Source organism: Dendrobium catenatum, unplaced genomic scaffold (assembly GCF_001605985.2).
Source record: "Dendrobium catenatum unplaced genomic scaffold, ASM160598v2 fragScaff_scaffold_1608, whole genome shotgun sequence".
Lineage (NCBI taxonomy): Eukaryota > Viridiplantae > Streptophyta > Magnoliopsida > Asparagales > Orchidaceae > Dendrobium > Dendrobium catenatum.
In genome coordinates, this window is record NW_021320070.1 from 4258652 (window position 1) to 4273700 (window position 15049).

At 35.6% G+C, this 15049-nt stretch overlaps 1 protein-coding gene across 5 annotated transcripts; it reads right to left on the reverse strand.

The window, feature by feature from the left end:
* Window positions 1-5136: 5136 nt before the first annotated feature.
* Window positions 5137-14431, reverse strand: LOC110105539 (dehydration-responsive element-binding protein 2A). 5 transcript variants are annotated; one of them, XM_020835088.2, is made up of 4 exons: window positions 13416-14431; window positions 13197-13328; window positions 5650-5783; window positions 5137-5539 (listed from the first exon to the last, which is right to left on the reverse strand). In XM_020835088.2, the coding sequence occupies exons 1-4, from the start codon at window positions 14163-14165 to the stop codon at window positions 5500-5502; spliced, it is 1056 nt and encodes a 351-aa protein (XP_020690747.1). In that variant the 5' UTR covers window positions 14166-14431; the 3' UTR covers window positions 5137-5499. The 5 variants fall into 5 exon arrangements, 4 of the variants coding, with proteins under 4 accessions (XP_020690747.1, XP_020690750.1, XP_020690749.1 ...); XM_020835091.2 differs by having other exon boundaries at window positions 5137-5544; window positions 13416-14430; XM_020835090.2 differs by having other exon boundaries at window positions 5137-5547; window positions 13416-14430.
* Between the last annotated feature and the right edge of the window lie 618 nt (window positions 14432-15049).

Below are 15049 nucleotides of genomic sequence, written 5' to 3' on the forward strand. Positions count from 1 at the left end.
GCACTGTTTACGTCGTGAGAATGATGCGGGGTTTTTTGAGTTTTTGTGAAGTAGATTGTGAACATTTCACATTGATTTAGCATTCGGTTGTAGATGTCCTAATAATATTGTTCTTTAGTGTACTTGCATCACACACTTTTTTTTTTTTGGGGACATTTAGGCCATTTAAGGCAAACTCACACACACACCGCATACACAGAGACTCGAACCCTGGACCTCTTAGTTGGAAGCCTAAGCTCTCAACCAATAGGCCAAGGAGAGTTGTGTCACTCATCTTTTCGTAAACTATTAGTGGTCTCTCTCTCTCTCTCTCTCGAACTAAATAGGCCAAATTATAAAAAGGAGCATATTTTATATGAAATTAAGCGGTAGAAGTGCGTTATCAAATAAATTTAGAAGGAGCGAATATAAAGTTTCAAGTAGCATATACAGAACCGGAAAATGTTAATCTAGTTTCATAGAAATCACATAATTAAATTCGATTTCTATAGAAACCAAAATTTCATTATTCGATTTCTTAAGAAACTGAATTTTCCTAATCCGTTTTTTATGCAAACCAGATTTCTTCTCTCCATTTTTGCTCATTTTTAAATTTATTTTTAAACATGATTTTTATGCGTATTTTTGTATAAAATGTTATACTTTTTATAATTTGGCCTTTTAAATATTGAAAATAAATGAATGAATAAATAAATAAATAAAATCTAAATTTTATAAAATTATCAACAATTTAATTGTGAATTTATTAGTTTAAAAATATTATAAATGATAATTTAAAAATATTTAAAATTTGACTGGTACATGCCATAAATAAAACCATTTTTACTCACCCCACGTCGGATCTTCGCCTCACACGACGGCCAGCTACTTCACGCCGGAATCCGAACAGCCCCTCTCCACCGCCCTATCCTTCCTTCTCTCTTTTTTTAAAGGAACCGCCGCCGCCCTCACCGACGCTTCCGCCCTCGCCGACGTTGTTCTCCCGTTCGCACAACTGCCGTAGATCCTGCCAACGACTCTTCCTCCTCTCAGATCTACAAGCGACGCTTCCAACGTCGTCGATCTTAGCCCTAATTCCTCTCCATATTCATCGCTCTTCCACTCGACGCCAACCCAGCAACCACAAGCCGAACTCACAATTTCGCGTTGAACTGAAGTACACCAAAATAAAAATTTAAAAGAACAACAAAACAAAAATGAAAGAGTGAAGCACGACATGTACTACTTTAAATGAGTAAAAATTGAACAGTCTTAGGGCCTCCTTGAGAAGGCTGCAAAATTTTATAAAGTTGATTTTAAATGTAGAGAAAGTAACTTCTCTATTTAAGTTGTGGAAAACAATTTTATACCGTATAAATTTTTGAAAAGAAATTACCAATAAAAATTATGTCAGATCGGTCCACTGGACCAGTCCAGTTAGGGGTGTCAATATTGGACACGAGTCAAAAATCCGACTCTAACCCGACACAAATTTCAAGTTCGGGTTGACCCGAACCCAAAATTTTTCGTATCGGATTCGGGTCCTAATTTTCGATCCGTTTTGAATTTCGGGTTGGGTTCAGGATGACACGGCAAACCGAGAATGACCCGGATCAACATATTCACAGCGAGCGAACTCCCATTGTTGCTTTGCTTCTGATCAAAATGTTAGCTTCCAATCCGACCAGAAGGGAACATCATCCAAGAAGCGAAGTTGAACAACAACGAAGGAGCCAGTGAGGCGGAAAGTTCTTCACAGCGACCGAAATCCCGTCATTGCTTTCGATCAAAATGTTGTAACCTTTGATCCGACTGGAAGAGAATGTTGTCCAAGGAGCGAAGTCGAAAAGCAACGATGGAGCCGGTGATGCGGAAAGTTCTTCACAGCTAGCGAAATCGCATCGTTGCTTCCGATCAAAATGTTGTAACTTCCGATTCGACGGGAAGAGAACATCGTCTAAGCCTCCAAGGCATGAAGTCGAACAACGATGAAGGCGCCAGCGAGGTAGCAAGGTTGCGAGCGAACTCCATTCGTTGCTTTTGTGCTTCCGATCAAAATGTTGTAACTTCTGATCCAACGGTAAGAGAACGTTGTCCAATGAGCGAAGTCGAATATCAACGAAGGCGCCGGCGAGGCAGCGAGTAAACTCGAGTTGTTGTTTCCATGCTTTTGATCAAAATGTTGTAACTTCCTATCCGACCCCAACAAGTCATAGGAAGAGAACGCCGTCCAAGGAACCGGGAGCGAACAACGAAGGGGACTCACTTGGCGGGTTGGGTTCGAGTCTGAAAAATCGAACCGTTTATAAAAACGGGTTGGGTTCGAGTTGACCCGAATAGTTTCGGGTCAGTTCCGGGTTCGACCCGTGACCCGAAATTGACACCCCTAAGTCCAAACGGTCCATAAACTAACTTACGAACGAAACAGGCAGAAGTTCCACCTCCTGTACTTGCCGAACGCACGTCCGGGCCTGCGTGAGCTGTTTAGGAAGGATTTTTGAGGGAGTTAGGAGGGAAGTCTGAATGTAGGGACAGTTTAGGAATTTCCTTTTGATTTGTATGCATTAAATAGTTTGTTTTTCTAGGGCTAGAACATCTTGAATTTGGATGAAATTTGAGATCTCTTATGTTTAGATTTTTGAGCTCTAACAACGTATAAAGATTTGAGAGAAATTGACCCTCCTCTCGAATTGATGATCAATTGTATCTTGCCATTTTCCATTTCTATTTCATCAAATAATACAAATTATCTACTACTTTCTTGATTTTGTGTGAATTTTTGAGGAGAATTCTTGCTGTTTTTCGAAGATTGATAGGAAATACTTGAGATATACAAGTGTTTCCTATCAAATTATGATTGTTGTCCGAAAAAAGAAACAACAAAAAAAACAATCGCAAACAAGAGAATTTATTATGTGCGAAGTCCAAACGTAGCTTGCTTCTGGCTGCAATCAAAATTGGCTACATCATTTGCACACAATCTGTGTACAACCATGTACACCGGGTGTGTACGATGTGACCAATTTTGATTGGAATCCAGACACATATGAACTCTGCAAAGAATAATTTCTTCACAAACACACCCTTAAAGAAAACCTAAAAAAAGACTTAAAAACTCACTCATGAGCAATAAACATAACTTTCTTACTCCAAAATAAGTAAAATTCTCAAAACTTTGGAGTGGATAATAACCCGAATGAGACGAATAAATAAAAGGTTGACATTTATTTACAACAAAAAGGGAAAGAATTGATTTCCCCTTATGAAATCCATTTATTGAAATGCAAATAGCACACTATTCACACCATTCACACTTATGAAAGAAATAATTTTCCCTAAATAAATAGGGGGATTTACATACATACTACTATATATCACTCTATTTATATATCTAACATCTAAAATTTTAATATTACATACATACCACCGATAGTTCACTTTCATATCAAATATGAGTGGTCTGTATCTAAACCCCCCATTAAAAAAAAAATGCAATATTGCATATATCTTAGCAATAAATATTCATACGAATAATAAAATTAGGATATTCTCAAGTCATGAGCACTTATCAAATATGAGTGGTATGTATGTAAATCCCCCATAAATATGAGTGGTATTTATGTAAATCCCCCATCATCCACTATAAGCTAATATTTAACAACAAATATGCTCATATATTAAGAAATAAAAAAAAAAAATACTAAAAGTATTAAATATGTAGTAAATCTTATAATCGGGATGATTTGAGAAGCAAATTTATGAAGTCCTGCAATGCAAAGTAACATAGCAGAAATAGTTGATGAATTCTGTAGCCATATAAGATGAAATGAAAACCTTTCCATCCAGTTGCTCGGACTGTAAATATACTGAACAAGATTAGAACTCGATTTGAAAACATGAGATTAATCTTCACAGCTTCTGGGACAACTGAGGATACATGAGAAATTTCAATTTAGGCTTCGTTTGTGACAGATTTTTACTGTTTTCTAAAACAGCTTTTCAGTATAAAAAATTCTAGTTTAAAAAAAAATTAATAAAAAATTACTTTAAAAAGTAGTAAGAAAGCTGTCCCCAATGAAGCATTAATTACCAATAAAAAATATTGAAGTTACAAACATACTTAGTGCGGCCCCGAAAAACCAAAACTGAAACTTGCTGAAGGCAATGCACATATACAAAATTAGGTGAATTGATGATACTTACTACTGGCAATAGTCAACAACATCAAGCCTTTGTACCACTATGTGGGGTCAGCTACATGAATCCTTATTTTCCATTGTCATGTTAAAAGTCAAATTCTTGTTTAAATCTAATAAAGAGTTCGGTGTAAGGACGTAGAGGAACGTCCGGTTGGAGGCAAAATCCCGCCAAAAAACTCGGTATTTGCTTGGTACAACTAGGTATTATTTGATATTAACGAAGAATACTGCTCTTTGAAGACCAATACCGAATTATACCGAGCTGTACCGAGAAATACCGAGCTGTACCGAGTTTCTCTAAGAAAAACTCGGTACAACTTTTGTATAACTCGGTATTTCTCGGTTTAGCTCGGTATAACTCGGTATTGGGTCTTCAAATGATGGTATTCCTCTTTATTGTTTGGTATTGCTAGGTATTTGCTCGGTACAACTCGTTTTTTGGCGGGATTTTTCTCTACAACACTTAACTTAGTATTATGCTTCTCTTTTAATGGCCAACATTCGACACCATAAAGCATTGCAGGTCTCACCACCATCTTACCACTGGCAATCGTCAAACGTTAGTAATTCTTGCTTCTTGGAGAAGCGAGAAAGCATACCTAAATAGCAGATTACACCAAGCAAATAAAAAAAAAAAGACTCCGTAAATTAGGTGAAATTATTTTGTGTGGATGTCGAACGCCGTCCAGAGACCAACTAGAATGCGCCACATCATCCCCTACTCGGTACCCAACTCGATATTGCTCGGTACCCAGCTTAGTTACCGCTGATGTGGTGCATTTTGATTGGACTTCGGACGGTGAACTGCGTTCGGCGTCCGCACAAAATAATCTCTCGTAAATTAGAGGTTGTCAGCACAATTTTTGCTTTTTTACAGCATAGAAGAGAATAAAAACATGGCATGTAACAAATAGAACGGAGAAATGTACTAGTCATCGAGAGTAGAAGCCCAATTTAATAGCAGATTATCTGGAAATCAGTTGAATTTGCTTATGTGGTTCTGAGAAAATGTGAATCCAGTTTTCTTTCGGATCATGCAACATAATCTGTTACTAATAGAATTTAGAAACTAAGTACATATAGCATACTCAACCTTGTGTAAGAAAGGTGGTCTCACAAATTAGTTCACCCCAGTGAAAACAATAGCCAGGTTACAGCACTTTAAGGTCAGAAATGTTACATGCCTTAATAGCTATTCAGCAACATAAGCCGTTCACAAAACAGCAATTGAACTTCAGCACTCAGACTAGCTAGCCAAACTTTGACGTTATCCTACTAGCATTAGGTTTCCTTTCTTTGGGTTCATTGAGCTCCTCAGAAATTAACTAAAGAAATTACACCTTAGAACAGAGCAGCATCGCCTGCACTACTTCTTTAGAAAGGTTAAATGATTAATAAGCATAGAAGTTAGCTCCCAATATTAAACCATTAACACTTTTATTTAAAAAGGAAGAATAATTAATTAGCATACCCGTTACATGTGGTTTTAAGCTCTGTGGAGGATGAATGCTTATGCCAATTTCTATTCCTTTGGGTCATAAACCAGTTATTTATCTCCTTCAAATGCAACCCAGTTTCCTTGACCAATTTCGCCTTGTCCTCCTCCTAAATGACAATATGTATGTCAAACATGCAAAAACAAAATAATAGCCATCCAAGTAAATGAGGAAACCACAAAAAAAAAAAAAAAAAAAAAAAAAAAAAAAAAAAAAAAAAAAAAAAAAAAAAAAAAAAAAAACTATTGTTGGTACAACTAGTTACTTAGCAGTCAAAAGCTTTTCAAAATACTAATAATTTATGACCATTTATGATGCAAAAGTGAAGTGGAGGAATGCATCAGACATGTTGTGTGTTAGAAAAGTACTCAAACTTAAGAGAAAATTCTATAAGATGGTGATGAGACCTATAATGTTTTATGATGCAAAATTTTGGCAATAAAAAAAAACATAAAATTAAGTTTAGTGTTATAGAGATAAGGATGCTCAGGTGGATTAGTGAATTCACTCTTATAGACAAAATGCAAAATGAGTATATACATGAAAAAGTTAGAGTAGCTCCAGTGCCAGTGGCAAATAACATTAGAGAGAGTCTCCTTAGATGGTTTGGTCACATAAAATATTTGTCTTATGATAACCCGGTTAGGAGAGTATATGTAATAGATTTGGCCTATGTTATGAAAGGTAGAGGTAGAACTAAAAAGACTTGGTTAGAAAATATTAAAAATGACATTTTTTTTATTAGATTTAAATGAGAATTTGACCCTCAATAGTCCACAATAGAGAAAAATGATTCATATAGCCGACCCTATATAGTGGGATAAAGACTTGATGTTGTTATTGTATGATGCAAAATTGAAACCGAAATCCTATATTCTATCCGAAACACACATTTGTGTATGTTAAGATGATCCATATGTTTAGTATGAGATTTGGGTTGTTTTTGTTATTTTCATATTTTTGATTTTAGCATTACCATAGTGTTGATCATTTAGTGAGAGCGGGTTGTGTTCTCTGATGTTTGTGAGATATGCTTGTGTTTTCTGGTTCATCAGTAGATTCATTATTAGTTCCTAATTTCTATGTTTTGACTGACTCGCTATAGCTCCCTTCAATTAAGTAACGGAGCTAGAATCAGAGTTTTCATGTAGTAATGTCATTGTTTCCATGTGCACTTGTCACTTCTCTTGTTTTCGCATACGTTAGTAGTAGTTATTTGCTCACTGGATCATTGTTTTGGGAAGGAGGTGGTTGTGTTTTACTTATTCCTTTGAAGGTTGTTCAACAATTGTTTGCTTTTGTGGCAATACTCAATTTCGTTCTATATGTAATTTTCATGATAGAGGGATCTACAATCAGTTAACAAAATCTAGACTTGTGCCTACTGCTTGAAGTAAGGATTGAGACTTTCTATTTTTGCTAGAATCGAAGATTGTCAAATCAAAGCTTGCTTTTTCCCTTGATTAGTTTTGAATTTAAATAAGAGGTCTCTAAGCATGTAAAAACATTCAATTGTTCAATATCTAGATTTTTCATCAAAATTTTGCGTTCTAGTTGAATATGAATTCTTCACCTGAGATGCAAGTTTCGAGAAAATTTTAGGTGAAAAACTCTCCTTTTACCGACACAAGGCATGGATCTTCTTTGGTGACTTTATCTTTTTTTTTTTTCATCTATATACTCTGTGAATGCTTTTTGTGTATATGAATAATATTTGGTAATTTTGATAAAAATTTGGTTCTTTCTTGTGACGTGAATCCTAATTGTTATGTAGCTTTATTTTCACCAAAAACTTCTTGTTAAATTTCTAATTTTGACTATCCTCAGCCTCAGGCTTGCCAAATAAGGCTTACAACTAAATAGAAGGCGAGGCACACCTCAGTGAAATTTTAAAGATACGTTATGACTAAAAAATTAATATTTCTGTAATTTAAAAAATTTAATTTATAAAAATTATATTTAAATTTAACATATTTACTATATCTAAACCAAAACAAATTTGAGAAAAACTGGATAACATCAATCTAGTTAACGTGGGACCCACACGCCTACACCTGATCCTACTGCACATACGCACTACTACATTGCCTCCGTTATTGCATCGCTATTGCTTTTCCAATGGATCTTCTAAGTTTTTTTTTTAAATTATTTTTTATTTTTTATTTTTTAGACCTTCTAAGTTATGAGGGGAGGGTATTAGTTTTGAATTCATAAATTATCACATTATATTACTTATTTATATTGAACTAAGAGTGATAGAGACTATTTATTTAGCATTGTTTATAGCCTTGTATGACTTTTACTGACCTTACCATGATTTTTTATAATCTTATTTTAACATCTTACTTTGATATTAATTTCTTACTTGCCATTTCATATTTTTTTATTAATTTAATGGTTTAAATATGAGGCTTGTGCCTCATCTTAGAAAAAGAAAACGTTTCAATATGCCAAAAGGTAATAAGGAGATTTTAGGGTCATATGGTGTGGTAAAGTGGACAAGAGCTATGGTATAGGAGGAATTATTGAGGTGATGGTGGTGAGAGGACCTGGATGTAGGGAGTCACTATCTTGCTTGTGGAGATATGTAGAGGTATGGTGGAAGCCTTTGGGGTGATTGAATGTTTGCTAAAAATAAGTTTCATGCAATTATATGGAGGGGGGAAGAGATATTGCATGGGAGGAATTATTTTGAGGCAAGGCCTCAAGTATGGCTATATGAACTTGGCAAAGAGGTATGGTGTGGTGAAATGGTCAAGAGCTATGGTATGGTAGGAATTATCATTGAGGCAATGGTAGAGAGAAGACCATGGATATAGGAAAGTCACTATCTTGCTCGCGAAGATATGTAGAGGTATGGTGGATGCCTTTGGAGCGATTGAAGGTTTGCTAAGAATAAGTTTCATGTACTTATATGGAGCAGTCAAGAGCTGTGGTATGGGAGTAATTACTTTGAGCAGATGTCTAAGGTATGGCTACCTTGAGGTTGATTAGGGTCTATTCGAGAAGACAAATATGAGAGGTAGTAGAGGGATAGATTAGGTTGTTCACTATGGAGGTCTTTAGAAATTGCCATGGAGTTATGGAGAGGGAGAAGGAAGCATTCAAGGTTTTATGTGAGTTCGAGAGTTAGGAGGGAGGAGAATTAAACTCCGGGATTCTTGGGTTGCAAGTATGTAAGATCTATGCAATTTTTAGAATATCTTGTAAACTCAATACATTGAATTTTGATTTTTCAGATTTTTTTTATTGATTGTAAAATGCATTTAGGGAAACAATTTTATATTTTTGATTAGAAGTAAAATGTCAGGGTAGAAGGAGAGGAGACAACGGAGGAAAGCCTGAAGTCGGGGTCGAAGGAGGAGGTGGCATGAGATTTGGAATCAAAGTTGGACGTGGAGCTAGATACGATGACAACAAATTTGGCACGGGACTGTGACAACACATATTGAGTTTGGGATGGTGATGACTATGATGACGACAATGAGCTAAGAATGCCAACACAAAAGAGTGACAGGGATTGTTTCTAGGAGAGCATAGGACTTTATTTTTGGTTGACTGGAATGATTTTCAAACGCAAGAAAATAGAGGATTTAACGTATTTCCAATGCCTCTAAAGTTTACTTTGTATTTCTTTTACTTTAAGTCAAACACCAACAAGTTAAAATACATGCAAACAAAATATAATACAACCCTAATACTTTGAACTAACAACCCCTAAATAAATACACCTACGGAACTCAACAAAGTTCCCTAAAGGATTTAGCCACCAAACCTTCACGAAGACTTGCAACTGAGAAAATGATTTCAATATTCTCATTCAAAAGAGGCTAAGCGGTAAATATATAAAACAAACAAATAAATAAATATAATGAATTATTCAATGATGTGGCCAACTATGCCAAAAAAAGGGAGTGTTTTTTTAGTTAATTGTGGTATTCTTGTTTTGCTTCTTGATTTGATCGAGCATGCATATAGAGAAGGAGAGTGTTATTGTCTTCAATCAAATATTGCTTGCTTAAATTATGGAGGCGGAGGCATGCTCTTTTAGAAGGGAGTGGTACTGATTTGTGGCACATATTAGAATCCAATAATAAATGAGATTTGTGAATGTTGATGATGATTATGACATTCAATCTTCATGTGATGCCCATGTTAACGATTTGGTCACTACTCACTAGTTTGAATAGATAAGTTGATGTTGCTTTAAGTTTAACAAACTATAAAGAACTAATTTGAGCAAATTAAAATTAGCATAGTCATCCAAAAAGTGAGGTGTGACTTTTCTAGATCTTTCCTTGGTCATCCATGTATGTTCAAAGGGAGGTAGGTTCTTCCACCAGTTAGGAACCTTTGTGAAGTGTTTGTAAGTGTTGAAACTTCATATGATATAATGTCTTTAACTTTCAAGAAATTTGGAGGAAGTCACACCTAAAAATGTTGATCTTTATCACCTACTATTAGTTATTTTGCAAGTCCCGAGGTTTTATAATTCATCGAAATGATAAAATATTTCTACATTGAAAACATGATTTCAAAGAACTTAAGAAAATAAGCATTTAATCAAAGATTTCAAAGCATTTTAAATAAGCCACAAGCCCTTATAGGAAGATTTTTGAATTTAGTGATTTTGAAGCGTTATGATATGTAGTTTTAAACATAGTTACCTTCATTAGATTCCCTTAATGAACTAAATTGCTTAATTCAATTAGTTCTTTCACATGTGCATGAAGAGCATGAAAATTATGTGCAAATGTAAATGCAGCATAAAAAAATGAGATAGAATGCAAGCAAGATCGATATGCCTTTGAGGATTATCACCATAAACAAATATCAAAAGGTAGTTTCTTCATTGTTTTTGAGACAATATTACAAGCAAATACAGATGTCAATAAATGTAAATCTCAAGTCCTAAAATTTTTACAATGAAGTATCTCAAACGATGGCCTAAAGCTCTATTAATAACTTCAATTGTTAGATGAAAGTAGGATAAAACATTTAATTGAATTCCAAGTAATTTTCACAATGTGTTTTTTAAAAACAAGAGGCAAATATATCATTTCTATTAGATATAATAATGAATGATAAATCATGCAGTATAACAATTTCTTTTAAAAAGAGCTTAGCAATATTTGAATTATCATTAGTTTTAAAACTTATCAACAACAACAAAATTACGATCATGTTTCCAAGGAGTCATAAACAAGTTTAAAATAAATCCATAGTCTATAAGGGGTAAGTATATTGCTAGACTTATCAAATCTTTGTTTAATCTTTTTTGCAATTTTTTCAAGTAAAAGTGTAAAACAATGTAAAATAACTTTCAGCATCCCTTTTTAGTAAATGTGGGTACAATTCATTTTCCATTAAATTAATTGTTCTTCCCAGAATGACTAGCTTATTTATCAAATGCATAGTCGACCAACCCATCAAGGACTAACATTTCCTTTGCACCGCTATACATAGGCCCCAACAATGTTTAAACTTGCGTATTCGGGTATTGAGGCGTTTTTCATTCATGAGGCGAGGCGTAAGCCTCAAGGCGTTTTGAGGCGTAAGCCTCAAAATCAAAAGATTGCGTAAACATAAAATGATAATTTTTTTATAAACTAATGAGTGAATAATATAAAATATAAAAAATCATAAGATATGAAGTGAAATTAAAATATCCCAATAATAAGACAACATGAAATATAGTTCAAATCAAAATTCTATCTTTCCAAAATCCAGTATTCTTTTCATTAACATATAATTCAAATTTCCAAAAATAAATAACAATGACATATCACATAAGAACTCATAAGTCATCAGCACTATCATCACAAAGGGGTTCTTCATTTGAATCATCATTATGATGAACTGCTCTCTCCCTTCCTCCTCTCCTATAGAGTCCAATGTCGGGCATTTACTTCAAGATTTATGTAAGTTTTAATATATATAGCGTGAGGCGTAAGCCTCATGCCAGTGAGGCGAGGCGGGTCTCAAGGCGGGCCTCAACTAAGTTGAGGCGCAAGCCTCATAAAAAAAACTCAAGGCGTAAGCATCGAGGCGTTTTTTACTGGAATTGCGCAAAAGAGGGCCTCAAGGCGAGCCTCATATTGCGCAATTTTAAACCATGGGCCCCAATGCATCTTGTATTTTTTTTCCGTAAACTCTTATTGAAAGAGGGGTATTGCCACCCAATGTCTTGTATGGTTACATCTTTGAATAAATAAAGTTTAGTTGCGGTCTTCCACTTTGAAAGTGATTTTCTTTTCGTGTTTCAAATAAAGTTTAGTTGCGGTCTTCCACTTTGAAAGTGATTTTCTTTTCGTGTTTCCCACCAAAGAGAAAAATTTCTTACATAAGAGTATGCAAGCTCTTGGAGAAGGACGTTTCAGGAAGGAAGGAGGCAAACACAATGAAGATTTGTTCAAGGATATTTACTTTAGTTATCTCCACTTTACCACTATAAGAAGTAGATTCTACCATGGTTAGCCTACTCTTAGCTAATCATTATCTATCTTATTATTACACGGCCAGAAGTCTTAGTTTAACAATATAATCTTTTACATTATCATGGTTCATCCCAACTTGTATCAAAAGTTGCTCTTTGAATCCACCAATAGAGTATTTATAATAACTCGAGTATGTTTCCCAAGGAACTTTAGTGGAATCTTTGGATCGCTTTTCAATTTGCATTAGTTAGGATATCATCCATCTTAAAACATATTTACATGGCCTTGAGGGTAGAACTTTTTTCATCCTACACCATATATACAAGTCGACAACATTGGTTCAATGCATGAAGTGGTTGATTATGAAAAAAAAAAAAAAACTTACTAAGGTTTGCCCTCTTGACAAAATAAAAGAAAAGAAAAGAAAAGAAAATGTTGTACAGTTTGGTTGCAAAACAATATATTTTCATTTTTCATTTTCTTTGTAAATAATAGGGACAGTTGAAAATGGCTATTACAATTATAATTTAATTACCTCATTCATCATGATCTTCTTCCCCTTTTTTCCTGAGTCCCCTTTAAAACTGCACCAAACTCCCTTGTAGCATGAGCTCGGCAAGTGTGCAAGGAATCATATACAGGCTCACCGACCACTGAGAAGATCATGTTAATCGAATCCCATTGTGAGAAAAGTACTGGGATTTTGATCCCAACATCCTGCTGGGATCTTGCATGATAGCATGATCGCTAAGACCCTTCCCAGTGGCTGGCAAACTTGCAAGGGATCCCAAGCTAGCTCACCTAAGCGACCACTAGCACCTAGGAAGAACGGTGTGTTGACAAACGAGACAAGAAGGAAGAAGATAACTGATGAGATTTGTAAATTTTAATGAGTAAGCATTTAAATTATATTTAACACTTTATCGTTTCCATCAAGGAAGCACACTGAAGACAAGTCTTAACAAATTATCCAATTTGAAATAACCAAAAGAATTTGCTGGCAATTGTGAGCGTTGCCTAAAATTTTAGTGTGATCCTCGTTTTTTTTCAGGCATACTCAGGCTAGATGACAATTTTTTACTTACCGTTGGATAGGGCCACTTAGAGTGAGACCGCCACCATGCTTTCAAAAGGGAGGCGGTGTCTCCAGTTACTCTCACTGCTGTTCTCTTAAGAAGAAACCGTTCTCTTATGCCCATGATCTTCTCTTTGTAACCCTACAAAAGAAATACATCCACTGAGCACTCGATGGCTAATTGATGCTTAAAACCCCAGGAATTGCCAAACTTAATAACCAAAAATACCTTCTTCAGATTATGTTCCAGCTCCTTTCTGGCACGGTCCATCAGTGAACTCTCACTACCAGTTGGAACAACGTGACCAAATCCCAAGCAATCTGGAATTTTCAGAATCCCATTAGGCGGTCTTCCGTTTTCACAGATAGATGCGGTAGCATCAGGAACTTCGCCGGCAGAATCAGCGCCATTTCCGCTCTTCTTTGCAGGGGGAACCTGCCGTTCCGAGAGCTTCCTGTGCGGGAAGTTCGTCACAGCATTTTCGCCCTTAAGCCTCACAGCAGCGACGTCGTAAGCTGTAGCAGCCTCCTCTGCCGAGTTAAAAGTGCCAAGCCAAACCCTTTTCCTCTGGTTAGGATCCCTAATTTCGGCCGCCCATTTCCCCCAAGGACGACGGCGAACCCCTCGGAACCTCTTCATGGAACCATCTTCCGGCGACACCCACGTCGCCGTCGCTGGCCCTTTTGCTGGAACCCGGCGATTGACCGGAACCGATTTAAATTCTATCTCGTGCACGTGCCTCCTTGCCCGCCGCCTGATATGGCCGACACCCTCGCGATCGCTGGAAGACGAATCCGTCGCGTCCGCGTCAGTGAATAAGATACGCAGGCTTCTCGGTTTTTCCACCGGCCATATATCACTCGTCTTCTCGGTTTTCCGGCAAGCAACATCTTCAGCGTCTTCTTCATGACTTGTGGGGCGAGGTTCGCCGGTACGTTCCGGCGAATTTGATTCATCACCATTAGGGCGAGAACTCATCCAACCCACCCACCAAACTGTGAGCTTCTAGTTTACAAACCAATTCCAGGTTCACTGAGCATCCCCCAGTCATGACAGAGATCAGAAATTCCCCGCTGAGTTCGAACTATGTTTGAGCTGAAGAAGCGATCTCATCGGTATGATCGAGAGCTAGGGTTTTAAGCAAGGTCTTGGCGGAACGATGAAAGTGAGCACTGAGCAAGGGAAAAAGCCAGAGATAAAAAGAGACGAGCGTATACGGCAAGTGGGCGCCTGCGTTGTGATAGCAAGAACAGCAATGGTGCCACGTAGTATAAAAAGCTTAATAAAACTCTTCTAAAAATACATAGGTTAAATTTCAAAATAATTATATAATTTTTTTAGTCTCCAAGTATAATTATTTTAAAATTTAGGCTTTATTTAGGACAATTTTTTTTAGTAGAAAATATTCTAATTCAAATTTTATTTTACTAAAAAATGAGTTTTAGAAAGCATCAAAAAATTTGTCCCAAAAGAAACCTTAGTCCTTAATCATTCAAAATAGATTCAAAATTATCTATTTAAAACTAAATTATGATCTATTTTGTAAAGTAAAGGGACTAAAATTTCGTTTAGGATAAATTTTTTTACTGCTTTTTACTTAAAAATTTCTAATTAAAAAAAATTTACTTAAAAAACTACTTTAAAAAATAATAAGAAAACTATCCCAAATGAAATCTAAATTAGGATCAATTTAACATCTCAATTTACAACATTATGAATTATTTTAGATCAATTTGTATAGTTGAGAGGCTAAATTTTAGTAATGTCATACTCTAAGACTAAATTAATTATACATAAATAATCTAGGAAATATTTAAAAATTTATAAAAATAAATTAATTAAGCTCATTTTATTTTGATTAC